Source organism: Eschrichtius robustus, chromosome 11 (assembly GCF_028021215.1).
Source record: "Eschrichtius robustus isolate mEscRob2 chromosome 11, mEscRob2.pri, whole genome shotgun sequence".
NCBI classification, from domain to species: domain Eukaryota; kingdom Metazoa; phylum Chordata; class Mammalia; order Artiodactyla; family Eschrichtiidae; genus Eschrichtius; species Eschrichtius robustus.
Genome location: NC_090834.1, coordinates 19,258,479 through 19,280,327, shown reverse-complemented (window position 1 = coordinate 19,280,327; position 21,849 = coordinate 19,258,479). Strand labels below are relative to the sequence as shown.

The 21,849-nt window shown below is 36.8% G+C and overlaps 2 protein-coding genes across 8 annotated transcripts in view; one reads left to right on the top strand and one right to left on the bottom strand.

Annotated features, from left to right (window-relative positions):
- Positions 1-228: 228 nt before the first annotated feature.
- The window catches only part of LOC137771947 (centrosomal protein of 78 kDa-like), a 60,722-nt gene continuing 39,101 nt past the window's right edge, over positions 229-21,849 (bottom strand). For 2 of the 7 annotated variants that reach the window (XR_011075441.1, XR_011075442.1), the window contains 2 exons: positions 11,790-11,867; positions 8,941-11,699 (listed from right to left, as the gene is read on the bottom strand). The gene's annotated coding sequence lies outside the window, so the exon portion shown is untranslated. The other 5 variants (XR_011075440.1, XR_011075439.1, XM_068555755.1 and 2 more) reach the window with 5 other exon arrangements.
- Positions 1,468-5,660, top strand: LOC137772145 (centrosomal protein of 78 kDa-like). Its single transcript, XM_068556051.1, has 4 exons — positions 1,468-1,556; positions 2,377-2,548; positions 3,463-3,856; positions 5,638-5,660. Exons 1-4 carry the CDS (start codon positions 1,468-1,470, stop codon positions 5,658-5,660), a joined length of 678 nt encoding a protein of 225 aa, XP_068412152.1.

Here is a 21,849-nt window from a genome sequence, read left to right as displayed (position 1 = left end):
CCCTTAAATCCTGATGAGTCCTATAGCTGGAAAGGCTTTTGGATATTATACTACGAATTAGTTATAACATTTACTCTGTTTGTTTAGGAAAAACTGGAGGAGTGCCTAAAGCAGTTAAAGGAGGAAAGAGTAATAAGACTTAAGGCTGATAAATGAGTCAATGAAGTAAACAATTTCTTATACTTTTGAGAGTGTTTTGGTTTTATTTTGATTTGATTTTAAGCCATATACACATAGTTTGTAAACTTTAAAACTCTAATATGTTGCAGATTGGTTGTATCATATGGACTTTTGCATTTACTGATATTTAGTGATCATGTGATCTATATTCCAGAAAGTACGTTTTTAAAGATGTGAAAATCTCGTTTTGTGTGTGTGTGTGTGTGTGTGTGTGTGCTTTCTTATGACATTAGCTTATTTTCTGTTCATGATTCTTTGATTCAAGAAAGCACTTTTTGTGCATATACTGTATATACGGTAGCATAAAAGACATGATGAGACTCTCCTGGCAATGAATTAGGAAAGTGAATCATTTAAATAAATTTAAGATATTGGAAAACTTCTAAGAATGCAATGAAAGATAAAAATATATACTATAAGAATTACATTAGGTAATGTGCATGAAAGCAGGGCATAATCTAAAAAGTTCTATATAAATATACTTTATCATAGGTTGAGTGTAGGGAGGAATTTTTCAAAGTGCATCCACTGGATTGGCGGACACGCATTCAATAAATGTTGAGCACCTGCTTATATAAGGCAAAAGGGGCATCATGAACATAACAGCCTTCCTGAGAAATACTAGAGTTGAGCTTATAGGGGGGTTTAAGTGCATAGGTGATGAGCGGAAGGGGAAGAGTGCACGGGAGTGAATATTTTGAAGAAGCCATAGAAAATATTGGCGATCGTACATTTAATAAATCGGGTTGGGTATGATTTAGGACTTTTAAACGTAAGCATTAGATATTTTGCTTACTAAAGTTAATTCTTAACATTCAGCAGAGTTGTAATATGTTTTGTTCAAATCAGATTCTATAATTCACTTTCTAATTTAAGGGAAACTTAAAGCAGGTAATTTTCTAATGTGGAATGAGGCTCCATTATGAATTTAACCAGTTAGAAATGTGATCTTTTGTGAAAGATCATTAATAAAACGATAACTTTGGTTTATTTATATACCATCTAAGTGTTATATAGGAAACTTTGTTGGGTGCCTGGGGGTTTTGGTTATTATGTGATATGGTCTCTGTCTTTACTGGTGGAGAGTTAGGTTAATTACAGATTAATTACATTTTGAATGTTTTAGTTTTGTTCCTTGAAACTAGACAAGACTACTTTTGATGACAATGAGAAAAAATCATGTCAGACATTTTCAGTCTTCTTTTATAGCTGGAACATGAAAATGCCCAGTTAAGAAATATAAATTTCTCTTTGTCTGAAGCCCTTCATGCCCACTCATTGACAAGCATGATCCTGGATGATGAAGGTGTTTTGGGCAGCATTGAGAATTCTTTCCAGATGTTCCATGCTTCCTTGGATCTCCTTAAAGATGCTGGGTTAGTTCATTTCTCTTCATGGCGTTCTCCTCTTTGCGACTATAATGGTAGTTTGCTGAGGAACTGGAGCAATTTTCATCACTTACGTGGCCATATTTAGCCAAATTTATTGCAATTATAGGTAATATAGACGTTTTAAAATGAGGAATTAAATTTTTTAAGAAATGCAGATAGGGGAGCCTGCTTTGGTAGAGTGGGGAGCCCATTATAAAGCAGTAACCTGTAGACAGAGTAATTAGTAGGTATAGTTTTTTGTAAAGACTAAATTGAGGGCAGTTTTCATTGAAAATATTCGGGAATGGATAAGAATTTTCCTATCTTTCATTTATTTTGCTTGTTTGATAAGTTTGAATTAAAGTTATTTTTGTCTTAGACATAAAAATTATGATTAATCTGCAGGGAAGATATAGGTCAGTGGTTCTCAACCGGGAGCAATTTTGCTGAAAGAGGGAAGTGGAGATTGATAGTTGATGGAGTGGTGTTTTGTCAGTGAATGAATTGGTGTTGGGAAGGAAGGAACAAACACATTCTTGGAAACTGGAGGAAAGGTGGTAACGATGTGTGGGAATGGAGGTGTGGCAGGCAGTGGACGGCGTGCATGGTACATGTTGAAGCTGCTAGTGAGACAGTGGGATGTCTCCTAGAGGATGAATCTGGAAAGGGCTGAGAATTTGGGGGAGAGAGAGGCTTGTAGTCTGGAGTAGGATGTTGGCTTTTAAGATTTTAGAAGTATTTCATGATTGTAGGTCTGGGGAAATCTAAACTGCTCTTATGTGATTATAATAACCTTCGTCTTTTCTCCTTTCCTCCTCTGGTCCAGGCTTGGGCAGCTGGCCACAATGGCTGGTATAGATCAGTCAGATTTTCATTTACTAGGTCGTCCCCAGATGAATTCCACTGTTAGTAGTCCACCTAAAGAAGAAAAGAAGGCACTTGAAGAAGAAAAATCAGAATCAAAGCAGAGTGCCCCAGTACAAACGCAAAATCTCCAAGTAAGTGGACAGGACAGCACTTAATGATTCTAAGAGTGATTAGCAAAAAGGAAATGACCAAGTCAGAGAGAAAATAATAATGGTCGGTCTCTAATAGTTCACATGCTCGGGAGCTAGAGGACTGTGGAGTCCTCTCCAAATCTGAGATTAGTAAATGTGGGCCCATTTCATGATACTGTATTGTTGTACATAAGAAAACTGGAAGTTCTTTAGAAAATTTATGAGTTAAAGCAAACTCTCCTTAATGAAGAAAGAAAACATTACAGAAAATATTCCAAATTTTAAATTGTATAAATGTCTATTCTATTCATATTTTATCTAGGTTTCTATTTGTATGCAGTCAGCTTACAATGAAGGAACACTAATGAAGGTACACGTACTGATATAATTTTTAAAATAAATAATCTTGACATAGCTAATATGTAAGATATTATAGTGACTCACCTGGTCATGGGAATGGGAGGGGAAACCTGTCAGCTTTTCCTCTAGCTTTACTTGGAACCCCCTTCGCCCACCTCAGCCAATCTCAGACTGGTCTTGGGAACTGACAGCTTGAGAACACAGTCTGGTCACAAACTATATACTGTTTACATGTGCCTGGAGGATAGAAAAGAAATTAATTTTCTTACAGAGTAGAGTTTCATTTTTAGTGAGGGAAAGGAAATGGGTAATAACTACCCCAATCACCAAAGTCTGAAAATGTAGCGGACATAGCCTTGGATATAGCTAGGTTAAGCTGAGAATCACTTGGCAAGATATAATTAGAAAAAACTGGCTCTGAAATCTTCTGAATAATCAATTGACTGTGTTAATAATAAGATCACAGAGTAACATTGAAGTTTTGAACTCTACTTTTTAATGGTTGGCTTTGTTCATCACTGAATTTTTGTCTTGTCTTTTGTCTTTCCCTCCAGTTTCAGAAAATTACAGGTGATGCTGGGCTTCCTTTGCCTCTCGACTCCTTCCATGTCCCAGTCTCTACTCAGGAGGCCTTAGAAACTTCCAAAGACAACCTGGGGGTCCCAGTCACAGAGCAGCGGCACGAGTCTTTTGAAGATTTCATTGCTAGAACATGCTCTCCTTCAGCAGACATCATTTCTGGAACTGGAGGTCAAAGAAAAGAAGAGGAATTATCTAGAAATAGCAGGTCTTCTTCAGAGAAAATGAGCAAAGCAGGTGAATATACCAAAAAATACTCTGCTAAGAAACTACCTGGGAAGGACCTGCATTCCTGCTCTGACTCACCTGTAAAGCAGAAAAGCAAAGGAATTGGGCAAAATAATTCTTTGCTTAATGAACCAATTAGAAGTGAGTCTTCGAAAAAACACATTTCTGTTAAGAAAGAGAGTAGAATAGTGACTGTTTCATCAAAGACAACTAAAAGTCAACTCAGTCTACTAGAACATTCTGAAAGTGATACTCTTGGATCTGATTGTGAATTTCCAGAAACCATCCATACTCCATCATGCCTAACATAGGTCTAAATCTTTTACAATCTTTTAAAATTATGTTTTTGCCTTCAAATTTTAATAAATTACTTATGCTTTTATTATAGCATATGGTGTTTTAAAATACTTGACTGGAAGCCATTAGAGAAAGATTTATCTATACTTCTTTATTATAATGAAAGTTTTGGTGTATTTTTCCTCGTGACACTTTGCACCATTCATTCAGCTAGTGTTTACTGAGGGCTTCCTATGTACAGTACTTCTCTGGGTGCTATTGCTTTCAGCAGTGAACAAAATAAAGCCTTTACTCTCCTGGAACTAACACTCTGTGGTGGGAGAAAACATAAACAACAAAACAGGGTAAGGGGTAAAAAGAGATGGGAATAATAAATGGAATAGTTTTACCATTTGGTTAAATGTCAAACTATTATAAATCATATGGCCAGAAGCCATTGACATATTTTAATTCACAATAACCAGAGAGCATCAAACATTTACCAAGGTACTTAACCGTGTTTATGGATTACAGCAACACTATAAGGTAGGGAACTATTACCACCCCCTTTTTATAGATGAGGAGTCTGAGGAGACATTATGTGAGTTACCCAAAATTACACAGCTATAAGTAAGTGGTAAGCTGGGATGTGACCAGAACCCATGCTCTTTTTTTTAATGTATGGACTTTATTATGTTTCATTTGTTTCTGATTTATGTGATTTTTTTTAAAAGATTTTTTTTGATGTCGACTATTTTTAAAGTCTTTATCGAATTTGTTACAGTATTGCTTCTGTTTTATGTTTTGGTTTTTTGGCCACAAGGCATGTGGGATCTTAGCTCCCCAACCAGGGATCGAACCCTCACCCCCTCCATTGGAAGGCGAAGTCTTAACCACTGGACCACCAGGGAAGTCCCCCTTATGTGATGATTTTTATGGCAGTTTTTTTAAATTTTATTTTTTATTGATGTATAGTAGAATTACAGTGTTGTGTTAATTACTGCTGTACAGGAAAGTGACTCAGTTATACATGTATATAGATTCTTTTACATATTCTTTTCCATTACGGTTTATCACAGGATATTGAACATAGTTCCCTGTGCTATACAGTAGTACCTTTTTGGGGTTTTTTAAATACATCCACTTTTTTTTAAATAAATGTATTTATTTTTTTATTTTTGGCTGCGTTGGGTCTTCGTTGGTACACGCGGGCTTTCTCTAGTTGCAGTGAGTGGAGGCTTTTTTGAGGTGCGTGGGCTTCTTATTGTGGTGGCTTCTCTTGTTGCGGAGCACGGGCTCTAGGTGCATGGACTTCAGTAGTTGTGGCACACGGGCTTCAGTAGTTGTAACTCGCAGGCTCTACAGAGCAGGCTCAGTAGTTGTGGCGCACGGGCTTAGTTGCTCCACGGCATGTGGGATCTTCCCGGACCAGGGCTCGAACCCGTGTCCCATGCATTGGCAGGCATATTCTTAACCACTGCGCCACCAGGGAAGTCCCATGTAGGACCTTTTTGTTTATCCATCCTGTATATACACCAGTTTGAATCTGCTAATCCTAAACTCCCAATCCAACCCTCTCCCACCGCCTCCCCCTTGGCAACCACCAGTCTATTCTCTATGTCCTTGGCTATGTTTCTCTTTCACAGATAGGCAGAACCCAGGCTCTTAATTACTTTGTTATCCTGTTTCCTTGTTAAGAGAGGAAGGGTTTAAGGAAGGCACCGAGAGAGAAGCCAGTGAGTACTAGAAGTGCAAAACAGTGGGGCTGTCAGAAAGCACACCTGTCTCCTTCCCCCATCTGAGCAGAATTTTTAAACGGCAGAGTATGTAAGAGTATGTGATGACACATCTCTGGATTAAATTATGTCTCCCTGGTAAAACATGTACAGATAAGTCTTTAGTTCAATCAGACTGAAAGGCGAGATCAGAGAAGAGCTGGAGTGTCAGATTTCTTCTAAAAGGTCCTGCCTGATTGTTACTAAGAGGACTACTAGAGTACTAGTTAGTTCATTCGTCACGGATTGAGTGTTAGAGGAGTGAAACAATGAGCAAGATGTAGCGTTGGCCCTTTAGCAGTGGAGTGAGAGGGGAAGACGCACAGCAGATGTCTCATCCTGCGCGTGACATGCTGTGACGGGCATATTCAGGGCGTTTAGTCAGTATTTGTGGAAGAAGAGGGGGAGCTGTGAGGCAAAGAAAAATCATCGAAAGTGGCAGTCCCTAAGCTAAGTCTTAAAGGACTCGTGAAAAACTGGTGAGTCAGCCGGTGAAGGGCAAGGACACTCAAGGCAGAGAGGACAGCGTAAGTCCAGAGCCGTGAGTGCGCGAGGGGTGTGTTACGGAGCCACAGGCACAGGCTCTGGAGCATCAGTGCAGTGTCACCAGGCAGTGGCAAGCGCCCCTAAAGGAGGCAGCGAGGAGGAGGGGAGCGGGTCTTAGCCGTCCATGTGCGTGGAGCTGGTTTCCTCAGAAAATAGCTAAGAATGGAAAGGACAAGTTCAGGTGGCATTTTAGACCACTGACGTCAGTATGGATGAGGAATTTAAAGAAGCCTGGAGACAATTATGCCCCACTCTTCTGAGGAGCAGTGTTTTTTATTTTCGAGTGGGACTTTCACGCTGCCACCTCCTCTCCTGTCCCTACTGAAAGGTTTATAGGCCGGCAGAAGGGAGAACCTGGCTTAAGTAAAGGTAATCAGGTTTCTTTACTGCACAGCTTCTCAGGGCTGCTGTCGGCTAATGTTCATTCTGGATCGTCATGGCAGGCATACTATGGTACACAGCCATCCTCAAAGCTATTTGACTCTAGAGTCCTTTTTTAATAGAACTGCCTAACAACTGGTTCCACCAAACAGCAATTTGGTAACTTCTAGACCAGGTAACAGCAAGAAGAAAGGGGTCTTAAATAAGGTATAGATGAAGGGAGGAAATAAGTTCTAATTGTATTTAGGAAATTACAAGCAAGACTTGATCTTGGGAAGTAAGGAAGAAGTAGGAGGTGGAGGCTGAACCCCCATCTGTGTGACTAAGGTTGGGTGGTGGTATCATTGAGTTTGGAAATAGGGGATAAAGAACTGAATTGGGGAAAAGACTTTAGTTCTGGACACGTTGAATTTTAAAGCACCTGTAGAATTCAGGAGACAAACTGGTAGATAACTGGACCTGCATGTGAAGACATGGAAAGATAAAAATTTGAATGTCATCAGCACATATCAGCAGTCATTAAAATCATGAAAATGGATGAGATTTCAGAAAATTGTGAGTACTGACAACGTTTAAGTAATAAGCAGAGAAAGAATTCTGGGAAGGAGAGAGGTGATAGAGTTTCAAGAAGGAGGAAGTAGATGACAGCATCATCCTTCAGAGAATGTAAGTGTCCATTGGATTTAGGTCCCCAGTGACCTTAGAGCAGTTCAGTGAAGTGGTGGACAAGAAAGCCAGATGGCAAAAAATTGAGGGCATAGGGCTGCCTGTCGGGGCCAGGCGGGGCTAGTGAAGACAGTGGGAATAGGCTGCTCTGAAGGAGTTTGGATGAAAAGAGAAAATAATTAGCAAAAAAGAATTTTTTAGAATGAGAAGGACTTATATTTTATATGTTGAAATGAAGGAACCGATAAAGGAGATCCTGAAGATGTAGATAATAATTTAGAGAATTGGGGAAACATGGACATATGAATAAGAAAAAAACCTTGCACAGTATATAAAAATCACTTGTATCCTTCGAGTTGGATGGATACTGGTAAGTTTGGGAGGAAATAAAGGTAAGAAGAGATAGAGGTAAATGAGTTCATACTGATAGCCTCAGTTTTCTTTGACACAGATTTTTCAGAGACACATATATACATATACATAATTACAGTTTTAAAATTCTTTCATAGTTACATGTTTTATTAACCACGTCTGAGAAAAGTCATTGATTTTCATTTTGTACAGCATTATCTTGTAAGGACAAGATACAGTGACAACTTCCAAGTTTTTGCATATCAGAACTGAAACTGAAAATATCTCCATAATTGAATTTTCACTTCTTATTTGTTATAAGTTTATCCTTAGGAGGATACTTTCACAGTGTTTGATCACAGATGAGTTTGGGCATTGCTATCACTCAATAATGTTAAGCATCTGTCAGGTTCTCTCCTATACTATATATTAATTTTTTCTCCGTTAAGCAAATATTTATTGGCGGCCTGTGGAAATAAGATACACCTAGGTCCTCTTTCCTTGGTACATTCACAAAAGCCTCTGAAACTAAATTTCCATGTCAGGCCATACTAAGGCCTGGCATAATAAGTTTTCATCGTTAACAGTTTTTTTGTGTTTGTGGGGTTTTTTTGTTTTTGTTTTTTTGAAGCAAGGATAAGACACTGTCTTAACTCAGTAGTTGTCCATTGATGAATAAGTCAAAGAAGACATTGATGAAGCATGGTATTTTGAATATCCTTTCCACAGAATAGGTAACGGGCCGTCCTGAAACTCTGGTGAGATGCTTATCATTTTCAGATTTTGGAGTGGCAGAGAAGACCCTATTACACCTTGAATTATCACTAGAAACATGAATTCAGCCAAATAAAAACAGTGCCTCTGCCTACTGAGGTTGTCAATTTCCATCTTAACAAAAGTGAACATTTCTCCTTTAGATTAAAATCAAGAAAATCCCCTCTGTCCAGGATGCAATAATGGGGTACAAGAAAGAGGAAAACTGAAGGTATTCCCTCTTTACACCTAAACAGTGAATTCATTCTGATATCAAATATTTGTTATGATTCTGCTATGACCAGGTGCTTTATTGTGTTTAGAGATCAAGTTACTGTTCATTCTTGGTAAGTAAGAAAAATCCATGTTTTAGGACTCTGAATAGTAACTTTATGTATTTTATATATATGTTAAAAATAAATATATATATTATATATTCCACCTATTCAACAAAATTGTAATTTTCATCATCTCTTACGAATGATCAACTGTATTTACTCTTTGGAAAGGGCTTATAGGAAATTAAAGTCTCCATATACTTTTTATATAAGACCATGGAAACCAAATTCTCAACTGGGAGCAAACTTAGGTTTTACTATGAAGGTTTATGCTTGCCTGGCCTTAGAGTGGTAGGCCAGGAACTCAAGGTCTAGTTTCTTTCCTCTAAGTTACTTTCATTGATGCCACCCTGAAAAAATTTGGAGGGAGTATTTTTTGAAATAGCTTTATCTCAGTAACCCTTTAAAAATGCTTCAGGGTATGGGGCACATAACTGTCAAAATGTTCAAGCAACTCTTGTTGATTTAAGTGTAATTGATCAGGAGCAATACAGGAAAGAGCTGTGTACAAAAGACAAAAGGCCCGAGGCTATTTCATGTATAGTTTTTGGCTTATTGTACAAAACAGAGAAAGTCTCATACACTCACACAGCCAAGGTCCCCTACTGTTCTCTCCTTTTAGTAGAAATAAAAGAGAGCTAGTTTCTCAGTAGCAGCATTCTATCCTTAAGTGGGTACACAGTGATATTCTAATGGTCTCTGGAGCAGAGAATAATTCCGTGGCAGCTCTGACCTCCAGTCACCGGGTTCTCTGTAACTTAGTCTTTCATGGCCAAGGACTATAATCATTATTTCGATTTCTATTTAGCATCTCAAAATTGAAAGGATTCCATGGACAACAAAACAGTAAGTGATTTCATGAAGTGTTTTAGTATGGATAAAATAATAAACTATAAAAATACAAATCATCAGTAAAGCTTTTTCTTTCCGGAGAACTATATTCAGAAATTAATGTAAGCATCTAAGGTGCGCATGTGTGTTTTTTCACCCATGATCACGTTTGTGTGTGTGTGTGTGTGTGTGTGTGCATTCCACTGCTACAGGAGACATGCAAAATAATATCAGATTTGCTACTATATGAAGTACTGGTTTCTCCCAAGAACTGTGTGCTTGCAGGGTTCGTTCAGGAAGGTGAGTGCCCTACCACCACATCGCAGTCATATCTCATCACCTTCGGCAGGAATAATTTACACTTTAACCTTACATGCAGGCGTATTAAATTAGTATTACTCATCGGAACTTGCTTATTAATAAAACAAGCTGAATTAGCCACTGGAGAATCATATTTGGAAATTCAATGACAATTTTACATTTTTAATAAAGGCTCAGAAATATTATTGCAGAGCAGGTGGTACAGAAAACTGTGGTCAAATTTGACATTCATTAATAATTGAAGTGTGGAACATGACAGGTGTAAATTGATATTGATTTCTTTCCTCTAATATTTGGAAGAGTTCTAAAAGGTAAATAAAATGAGATAACAAGACATATCAAATCTCACTGATTTCTTTGATCACCTCCTCCCCACATATCACTCCTTCGCCTACCATGTTTTGAATAATTCAATGCCCATAGTCTTTCCAGTTCAGTGCATTATAAAACACACTCAAGCTGGGTTTCAATCATATTAGACTGAAAGCTGAACTTTTTATGAAGGATTATTTAAAACAAAATGCGTCTTGAGCCCAACAGCCTTTGAAACCAAACAGTCCTGGGAGTTCAGTAAGGAAATGTCAACACTGAGGAGAACTTTTGGATTCAGAAAATTCAGTAATCCTATTTGATGTATGTTAACCATATCAATATTAACAACCTTCTGCTTGATTTCAGCACTGATTTGAGAGCTGAGTTACTACTGGTCTTGTATTTTAACTAGTTGTGAAAGCACTGAGAGAGTTGTTCTTGGGTTGAACTTGACCTGCCTCTGGGAATGCTCTCTGTTCTATCCATCTTGAAAAGCTTTATTCAAGTGCATTTCTCTGCCTTCCTTCTTCTCATCTGCACCCCTTGGGAAAACGAAAGATGCTCAAATATAGATGTTAACACTGCAGATGCTCTGTTTGGCAATGGTGTCTTTCAGCTTCCCAATAAAAAATTATATTGCTGACCAGCCATTTGACTGAAAAGTGACTCATTTTACTGACAGATATCTGGATTGAGATGCCAAAAGAAATAGGTCATTTCAAATTTCCTTTTTAATTTGAGTCATAGCTTTGTGTTGCAACACTACTTGTTCAAAAGTTAGATCATGAAGGTTCCTTCCTATGACCTCCAAATAATTAATTAAAATGTTCTTCAATAAGCTATATAAAAAGCAAGCAGAATATTCCTAATTATCAATCTTTCTCTTGAGTCATATAGTTCTTGTAATTTCAAAGAAGAGAAACTCAAATGGAAAGTGTTACAGTAGCCAAGCATACCAGCACTGTTATCTAACCATTCAGCAATTTTCTCTGCCAAGTCACTCTGAACCTTAGACTAGTGAGAATGTCTTTTTAATTAATTTTTAAGGTTCTCCTCTTTTGAGTTAAAAAATGGTCACAATTTTATAAGTAAAATTAAAGAAAAAACACAAAATAGACCATCTGAGATATTTCCATTAGGCATTATATATATATAAATATATATATATATATATATATACATAATTTTAATATATATACATATATAAATACACTGGGATAAATCTCCATCTTCTGTGTCAGTCGGACATAGGTCCATTTTCTTAGGAATAGGGAACTCCTTTCACAATGGAAGTGAGGAAATTGGCTGGACCATCCTTCTTGAATATAATTCCATGAAGCCGCCATTTAAGGTTGTCTGGATCTTGGTTCCTTCTAGCAATCTACTACTCCAACAGTGTGTAGTTCATCAAATTCAGGTCTTTCTGAAGCCAGGCTAGAAATACAAAGTGAGGTGGACGACTGAGGTAACTGACCAAAAAGGAGGAGGAATAGAGCAAAACAATTTCCCAATTTCATTTTTTACCATATTCTCTGTGCTTTACAAGGGAAAAAATATTTGGGTCTGAGTTCCTTTCATTCTTAGCCATTGCTGGTTCAAAGTCTGAGAAAAAAAAAAAAAAAAAAAGGTAAAAACGAAAATATGGAGTCCAGAATTCCGTTAGCTCTCTTGCATGCAATATCACAACTTAAAAGACCTTCCAAAATGAAGGAATAAAGTTTTAAAAATATAGCCCAATCTTTTCAATCTAAACAAGTAAACACTAAAATATATATTCTAGAAATCCAGCAAACACACTAACCACAGTCAAAGCAAAGGAAGGCTTATGGTTTACCAAATGACAGTGGCTGTCTACAAGAGAGAGAAAGAGAATACTCCAAAATTCTATCTGACCTGGCAGAGCTCAGCACAGCTACTATTCTTCTTTCCTAAAATCAAGGCATAAAGAAATTGAATAAAACTTGCCAAAATGTCACCCGCTGCCTCCAAAAGCAGATTAAAGAAGGGAGTGTCTAGAAATCAGGATGAAGAAAACTACTTAGAGAAGCCCCTTCTCCTATCAGTGGACCACCAGGGTTTATCTGGGTAATAAAATGATAATAGGCCTTTTTGTCATCTTCTTTTTATAATTTATACATTTAAATTTCAGTTAACATTTAAAAAATATCCAATCAGAATGACAGGCATTTCCAGAAGTATCAGTTTTTTTAATCCTCACCCTTTTACAAATGTGAAAACTGAGGCTCAGTATAGTTGCCAAGGAATTTTCCTAAATCATTGAAGCTGTAAATTTGGGACCTAAGTCTAAATCAGATTCTCATTTTATCTTGGCTATCTTCTTAAAATTCTGTTTAGGGACATGGGGAGGGGGAAGGGGAAGCTGGGACGAGGTGAGAGAGTGGCATGGACATGTACACACTACCAAATGTAAAATAGCTAGTGGGAAGCAGCCAAATAGCACAGGGAGATCAGCTCGGGGCTTTGTGACCACCTAGAGGGGTGGGATAGGGAGGGTGGGAGGGAGACGCAAAAAGGAGGGGATATGGGGATATATATATACATATAGCTGAGGCACTGTTATACAGCAGAAACTAACACAACATTGTAAAGCAATTATACTCCAATAAAGATGTTAAAAATATATATATGAAAGCTATACTATAAAATAGATACAGTGATAATATATCTGAGAGGTGGAATTATGGCTGCTTTTTAATCTATTTTTGGATTATTTGATTACTTGATTTCTCTATAAAGAATATGAATCCCTTGTGTAATAAAAGTGACTCAAAACCAAAAAACAAAACAAGAAAAAAAACCAATTCTGTTTAGGAAGAGAGGATAGAATGAAGGTTTGAGCATAGAAATCATCTAGAAATCACTGAAGATACTGGGCCTGTAGTGCAGTTTCATTTGTAGTGGGTTTGACTTACATTCTTTTTTTTTTTTTTTTCGTATATTCTTTGCCTCTGAGTCCTTGTGGGATTTTTTTTTTTTTTAAATTCAGACAGAAAGTCACAAAAATTATACTCATCCTCATCAGTTCACTCAGTCCCATGTAATTAATTTTTTTTTTCATCTTGATCTTTTGTTAGCACTTTTATGAGTTCATCAGTTTTTCATTAGAGTTCTGAAAATGCTTATTCATTCAGTTCAGCAGTACAGTCAGTTACCAGAAACCTGTACTTGTCAGAGTCTTTTCCATGAATTTCTTGAAGACGAAACCCTTTTATAGGAACATATTTGCAAAATCATCAGAGTACACCCAGAACTGTCTGTAAATGACAAAAGACTTAAAAATGACCACGGTTAAAGATTTGATGAAAGTTCATAATAATGCAGTTGACAAGAAAATTAGTTATTTCTGAGATATGCATTTTAAAGTAATAACTAGGATTATTACTTATAACATTATACCAGAACATATAAGATTTTTAGAAATTTCATGTAATGTCTGAAACATTTATATTAACATATCTCCATACATATTTCCATACAAATACAAATATAAGATTTTTAGAAATTTCATGTAATGTCTGAAACATTTATATTAACATATTTCCATACAAATAACCCAATGAAAGTTTAGTATTAGTTGTTTTGTTTGTTGTTTTATACTGCAGGTTCTTATTAGGCATCAATTTTATACACATCAGTGTATACATGTCAATCCCAATCGCCCAATTCAGCACACCACCATCCCCACCTCACCACAGTTTTCCCCCCTTGGTGTCCATATGTCCATTCTCTACATCTGTGTCTCAACTTCTGCCCTGCAAACTGGCTCATCTGTACCATTTTTATAGGTTCCACATACATGCATTAATATATGATATTTGTTTTTCTCTTTCTGACTTACTTCACTCTGTATGACAGTCTCTAGATCCATCCACGTCTCAACAAATGACTCAATTTCGTTCCTTTTTATGGCTGAGTAATATTCCATTGTATATATGTACCACTACTTCTTTATCCATTCGTCTGTCGATGGGCATTTAGGTTGCTTCCATGACCTGGCTATTGTAAATAGTGCTGCAATGAACATTCGGGTGCATGTGTCTTTTTGAATTACGGTTTTCTCTGGGTATATGCCCAGTAGTGGGATTGCTGGGTCATATGGTAATTCTATTTTTAGTTTTTTAAGGAACCTCCATATTGTTCTCCATAGTGGCTGTATCAATTTACATTCCCACCAACAGTGCAAGAGGGTTCCCTTTTCTTCACACCCTCTCCAGCATTTGTTGTTTGTAGATTTTCTGATGATGCCCATTCTAACTGATGTGAGGTGATACCTCATTGTAGTTTTGATTTGCATTTCTCTAATAATTAGTGATGCTGAGCATCCTTTCATGTGCTTCGTGGCCGTCTGTATGTCTTCTTTGGAGAAATGTCTATTTAGGTCTTCTGCCCATTTTTGGATTGGGGTGTTTGTTTCTTTGATACTGAGCTGAATGAGCTGTTTATATATTTTGGAGATTAATCCTTTGTCCGTTGATTCATTTGCAAATATTTTCTCCCATTCTGAGGGTTGTCTTTTCGTCTTGTTTATGGTTTCCTTTGCTGTGCAAAAGCTTTGAAGTTTCATTAGGTCCCACTTGTTTATTTTTGTTTTTATTTCCATTACTCTAGGAGGTGGATCAAAAAAGATCTTGCTGTGATTTATGTCAAAGAGTGTTCTTCCTATGTTTTCCTCTAAGAGTTTTATAGTGTCCAGTCTTATATTTAGGTCTCTAATCCATTTTGAGTTTTTTTTGTGTATGGTGTTAGGGAGTATTCTAATTTCATTCTTTTACATGTAGCTGTCCAGTTTTCCCAGCACCACTTATTGAAGAGACTGTCTTTTCTCCATTGTATATCCTTGCCTCCTATGTCATAGATTAGTTGACCATAGGTGCGTGGGTTAATCTCTGGGCTTTCTATCTTGTTCCATTGATCGATGTTTCTGTTTTTGTGCCAGTACCATATTGTCTTGATTACTGTAGCTTTGTAGTAGAGTCTGAAGTCAGGGAGTCTGATTCCTCCAGCTCCATTTTTTTGCCTCAAGACTGCTTTGGCTATTCGGGGTCTTTTGTGTCTCCATACAAATTTTAAGATGACTTGTTCTAGCTCCGTAAAAAATGCCATTGGTAATTTGATAGGGATTGCATTGAATCTGTAGATTGCTTTGGGTAGTATACTCATTTTCACAATGTTGATTCTTCCAATCCAAGAACATGGTATATCTCTCCATCTGTTGGTATCATCTTTAATTTCTTTCATCAGTGTCTTAGAGTTTTCTGCATACAGGTCTTTTGTCTCCGTAGGTAGGTTTATTCCTAGGTATTTTATTCTTTTTGTTGCAATGGTAAATGGGAGTGTTTCCATAATTTCTCTTTCAGATTTTTCATCATTAGTGTATAGGAATGCAAGAGATTTCTGTGCATTAATTTTGTATCCTGCAACTTTACCATATTCATTAATTAGCTCTAGCAGTTTTCTGGTGGCAGTTTTAGGATTCTCTATGTATAGTATCATGTCATCCGCAAACAGTGACAGTTTTACTTCTTCTTTTCCAATTTGTATTCCTTTTATTTCTTTTTCTTCTCTGATTGCCGTGGCTAGGACTTCCAGAACTATGTTGAATAATAGTGGTGAGAGTGGACATCCTTGTCTCATTCCTGATCTTAGAGGAAATGCTTTCAGTTTTTCACCATTGAGAATGATGTTTGCTGTGGGTTTGTCATATATGGCCTTTATTATGTTGAGGTAGGTTCCCTCTATGCCCACTTTCTGGAGAGTTTTTATCAGAAATGGGTGTTGAATTTTGTCAAAAGCTTTTTCTGCATCTATTGAGATGATCATATGGTTTTTATTCTTCAATTTGTTAATATGGTGTATCACATTGATTGATTTGCGTATACTGAAGAATCCTTGCATCCCTGGGATAAATCCCACTTGATCGTGGTGTATGATCCTTTTAATGTGTTGTTGGATTCTGTTTGCTAGTATTTTGTTGAGGATTTTTGCATCTATATTCATCAGTGATATTGGTCTGTAATTTTCTTTTTTTGTAGTGTCTTTGCCTGGTTTTGGTATCAGGGTGATGGTGGCCTCATAGAATGAGTTTGGGAGTGTTCCTTCCTCTGCCATTTTTTGGAAGAGTTTGAGAAGGATGGGTGTTAGCTCTTCTCTAAATGTTTGATAGAATTCACCTGTGAAGCCATCTGGTCCTGGACTTTTCTTTGTTGGAAGATTTTTAATCACAGTTTCAATTTCATTACTTGTGATTGGTCTGTTCATATTTTCTGTTTCTTCCTGATTCAGTCTTGGAAGGTTATACCTTTCTAAGAATTTGTCCATTTCTTCCAGGTTGTCCATTTTATTGGCATAAAGTTGCTTGTAGTAGTCTCTTAGGATGCTTTGTATTTCTGCGGTGTCTGTTGTAACTTCTCCTTTTTCATTTCTGATTTTATTGATTTGAGTCCTCTCCCTCTTTTTCTTGATGAGTCTGGCTAATGGCTTATCAATTTTGTTTATCTTCTCAAAGAACCAAATTTTAGTTTTATTGATCTTTGCTATTGTTTTCTTTGTTTCTATTTCATTTATTTCTGCTCTGATCTTTATGATTTCTTTCCTTCTGCTAACTTTGGGTTTTGTTTGTTCTTCTTTCTCTAGTTTCTTTAGGTGTAAGGTTAGATTGTTTACTTGAGATTTTTCTTGTTTCTTTAGGTAGGCTTGTATAGCTATAAACTTCCCTCTTAGAACCGCTTTTGCTGCATCCCATAGGTTTTGGGTCGTCGTGTTTTCATTGTCATTTGTCTCTAGGTATTTTTTTATTTCCTCTTTGATTTCTTCAGTGATCTCTTGGTTATTTAGTAACGTATTGTTTAGCCTCCATGTGTTTGTCTTTTTTACGTTTTTTTCCCTGTAATTCATTTCTAATCTCATCGCATTGTGGTCAGAAAAGATGCTTGATATGATTTCAATTTTCTTAAATTTACTGAGGCTTGATTTGTGACCCAAGATGTGATCTATCCTGGAGAATGTTCCGTGCACACTTGAGAAGAACGTGTAATCTGCTGTTTTTGGATGGAATGTCCTATATATATCAATTAAATCTATCTGGTCTATTGTGTCATTTAAAGCTTCTGTTTCCTTATTTATTTTCATTTTGGATGATCTGTCCATTGGTGTAAGTGAAGTGTTAAAGTCCCCCACTATTATTGTGTTACTGTCGATTTCCTCTTTTATAGCTGTTAGCAGTTGCCTTATGTATTGAGGTGCCCCTATGTTGGGTGCATATATATTTATAATTGTTATATCTTCTTCTTGGATTGATCCCTGGATCATTATGTAGTGTCCTTCCTTGTCTCTTGTAACATTCTTTATTTTAAAGTCTATTTTATCTGATATGAGTATAGCTACTCCAGCTTTCTTTTGATTTCCATTTGCATGGAATATCTTTTTCCATCCCCTCACTTTCAGTCTGTATGTGTCCCTAGGTCTAAAGTGGGTCTCTTGTAGACAGCATATATATGGGTCTTGTTTTTGTATCCATTCAGCCAGTCTATGTCTTTTGGTTGGGGCATTTAATCCATTCACGTTTAAGGTAATTATCGATATGTATGTTCCTATGACCATTTTCTTAATTGTTTTGGGTTTGTTTTTGTAGGTCCTTTTCTTCTCTTGTGTTTCCCACTTAGAGAAGTTCCTTTAGCATTTGTTGTAGAGCTGGTTTGGTGGTGCTGAATTCTCTTAGCTTTTGCTTGTCTGTAAAGCTTTTGATTTCTCCATCAAATCTAAATGAGATCCTTGCCGGGTAGAGTAATCTTGGTTGTAGGTTCTTCCCTTTCATCACTTTAAGTATATCATGCCACTCCCTTCTGGCTTGCAGAGTTTCTGCTGAGAAATCAGCTGTTAACCTTATGGGAGTTCCCTTGTATGTTATTTGTCGTTTTTCCCTTGCTGCTTTCAATAATTTTTCTTTGCCTTTAATTTTTGCCACTTTGATTACTATGTGTCTCGGCGTGTTTCTCCTTGGGTTTATTCTGTATGGGACTCTCTGCGCTTCCTGGACTTGGGTGGCTATTTCCTTTCCCATGTTAGGAAGTTTTCGACTATAATCTCTTCAAATATTTTCTCTGGTCCTTTCTCTCTCTCTTCTCCTTCTGGGACCCCTATAATGCGAATGTTGTTGCGTTTAATGTTGTCCCAGAGGTCTCTTAGGCTGTCTTCATTTCTTTTCATTCTTTTTTCTTTAGTCTGTTCCGCAGCAGTGAATTCCACCATTCTGTCTTCCAGGTCACTTATCCGTTCTTCTGCCTCAGTTATTCTGCTATTGATTCCTTCTAGTGTAGTTTTCATTTCAGTTATTGTATTGGTCATCTCTGTTTGTTTGTTCTTTAATTCTTCTAGGTCTTTGTTAATCATTTCTTGCATCTTCTCAATCTTTGCCTCCATTCTTATTCCGAGGTCCTGGATCATCTTCACTATCATTATTCTGAATTCTTTTTCTGGAAGGTTGCCTATCTCCACTTCATTTAGTTGTTTTTCTGGGGTTTTTTTCTTGTTCCTTCATCTGGTACATAGCCCTCTGCCTTTTCATCTTCTCTATCTTTCTGTAACTGTGGTTTTTGGTCCACAGGCTGCAGGATTGTAGTTTTTCTTGCTTCTGCTGTCTGCCCTCTGGTGGTTGAGGCTATCTAAGAGGCTTGATGGGAGGCTCTGGTGGTGGGTAGAGCTGACTGTTGCGTTGCTGTGGCGGTCAGAGCTCAGTAACTGGCTTACATTCTTATGTTTAGTTTTATTTCTATACAACTATCAAAGAAGGAGAAAGAAGTTGGGTAATATTTGCATTTGCAACTAATCAAAGCATAATTGCTTTTAGCTTTAACAAAAAGATCATTTTGTGATCTCAGATTAACATCTTTATTCTTAAATGGAGCATAAATAACATTTATTGGCTAAGATTATTTGCAATGAACAAGACTGTTTACTGTTTACCACCTAGCAGATGACTATTTGTAAGTCTCACTGAGTATGCTAAAAGCTTATACTGAGCTCTCATTTTACCAGAGTGAATTGAAATTAACTTCAGCAGCCAGAATTAATGAAACCGGGTAAATGATGCAAAGATATTCCATAGGGTATTCTGTTTTAATTAGAGATAGAAAATGTGCGTCATTAGAGGTTTTTTAAAATGTTGCATTCTATTACTTTCTCATATTTTAAATCTAGGAATATAGATGAAAACTAAAACATGTTAGCCACCTTAGTTCAGTTTTTAATGTATATCAGCTCTGAATTTATATTGAGTGAATAGTAAAGAGTCTGAATGAAGAAAATAATCTGGAGGCATTCAGGTACAAGTCATAAATTTTATTAGAAGTTGAGTATCTGTTAATTAGCAGGTAGCTATATAACTTACCTATAAAGCCACTACAATTCAAACATTGTAGCATTACTACATGAATGAACACATATACAAATTAAACAGAAAAGAATATCCACAAATAGTTCTAAGTATGTCTGGGAAGTTTGATTGTGATAAAGTCAAGTCATAATCTTTAAAACTGATGCCTAGAAAACTACACACCCATTGAAAACTGAAGTCTGTACCTCACACTACATACCAAAATAAATTACACCAGTTGCACATGTAAGAAGCTTGCAAGTTGCCACTTTATCCTAACAAGATGCGTCTTTTACAAATGTTTTCTCCCACTCTGTGGCTTGTCTTTTCATTATCTTGATAGTGATTTTCACAGAGCAGAAATTTTCTATTTTAATGAAGTCTAGCTTATCAATTCTTTCTTTCATGGATTGTGACTTTGGTGTTATATATGTATATATTTTTTCACACACACACACTGTATTTTATTTTTACAAGAGATAAATAGACTGACCAAGCATTGTACATGGATGACCACAACAAAAGCAACAATGAAGGACAATAAAGGACAACCATCAACCTACCTAATCTGCTCAATTTGAAGACCCATAAAGGACTTTGGGGCATTAGTGTGAAGAGGGCTTCCTTTTGCGTTTGTGTGTATGTGTGTAATTCACTTTGACACTGTGGTTAGGCTAAAGTAGCACTATTCTGGGCTTTCATCTTTGGCAACTTTTTTCTCACCAAGAAGCTTTTTTATTGGGTTGACGCCAAATGAGTACTTGCCTGATTCCTCATGTCCTGATTCTTTAACTATTTTCCTAGTTTGGACAGCCACAAATTTGGTTAGTATTTGTTCATTTCACCCTTCAACGTGGACACACTTGAAGCGAAGTGAACTCCCACCACACTGATGGTAGACTCCATCTGAGCATGCTCAAAAGAGCACAGAAGGTTGTCCACGGGGAGGGTACTATCAGAGGCTGATTGACAGTATCTGTGTTGTAGACCAACTTAAGGGCAAACACATACGGTTCTTACGCTTTCCTGCTCCTGATAATAGGCAATGGCAGGCTCTGGATCACAATGTTTGAACCCAGCAGGAATAGTTTTGCACTGTATGTGGCATGACTATGATAAGGGGTATATATATCTTATCTAGCATGTATCTTCTTTTTTATGATACACAAATACAAGGCTGTCACTTTCTGAGACAATAAACTTTCTCTGGCTGTGACAGATTCAAAGCAGATGCCAAGTTAGAAACATTTCTGAATTAGGTGATTTGGGTTCCTTGACCAGGTTAAAAAACAAAACAAAACTGTTTTTCTTCTTGGTTTCACATTTAAACAATATGAGTTAGTCTAAACTATATGACCAAAAAATAGAACTACTAAAATAACAGGCCCTTATCATTATTATTTTGATATAATAAATAATAGAGGGATATTGTTTTACTAATAATTACCAGCATTTAGTAACGGCAAGCCAAACATTAAGCCTTTAGGAAATTTGTGAACTCCTTCATTTCTTACAATAACTCTGTCAGATTGGTACCAGTATTTATCCCCATTGATGAAGAAACTCAGTTTCAGAGGAAGACACTGAGGCACAGAGAGGTTAACTGTAACTTGTCCATAATTGCCCGAGCTGCTATGCCAGTCTGCTTCATCAACCACTATCACCACTATCACATTTCTTTAATTGGACTTTAGATTCAGATAAACAATTTTTCCTGGTTGCAAGGAAATCATCTAACAAGCCCAGATTGCAATGCTTGAGATGCAAGTCTGAGCCCAAATCAGAGAACCCTAAACCATGTGATCACTAAAAATACTGAGTATCAATTCTGAGCCTTATAATATGAGTTTGCATTTAAAATAACAGGTCCTATTAGGAATAAGCATACAAATGGCATTCTAGGAGGGAATATATCCAACAGGTGTTTTAAATTCCTTTAGTGGCAATGAAAAAGTATGAAGGCATTTCCTGCAATACTAAATGAGCTGATTTGCTTTTGGTGGGTAAACACTGAACTTTGTTTATAAAACTTAACCTGAAAGTATTTTCTAAGTATCCTGCTATTACTCTACTCAAAGTTAGCCTTGTTATCTCCTTTAACAAACAAGAATGGTAAGCCACAGTCTCAGTTAGTATAGTATGGATAAATCATTTGCAGTCTTGGGGAAACTTGTACCTTAACGAGTGTCTTCA

Coding starts and splice junctions, on each gene's coding strand:
- LOC137772145 (XM_068556051.1), top strand. CDS start 1,468: ATGATCCTGGATGATGAAGGTGTTTTGGGCAGCATTGAGAATTCTTTC. Junction 1,557..2,376: donor GATCTCCTTAAAGATGCTGG/GTTAGTTCATTT, acceptor CCTCTGGTCCAG/GCTTGGGCAGCTGGCCACAA. Junction 3,857..5,637: donor GCTTAATGAACCAATTAGAA/GTGAGTCTTCGA, acceptor TCTCTTTCACAG/ATAGGCAGAACCCAGGCTCT.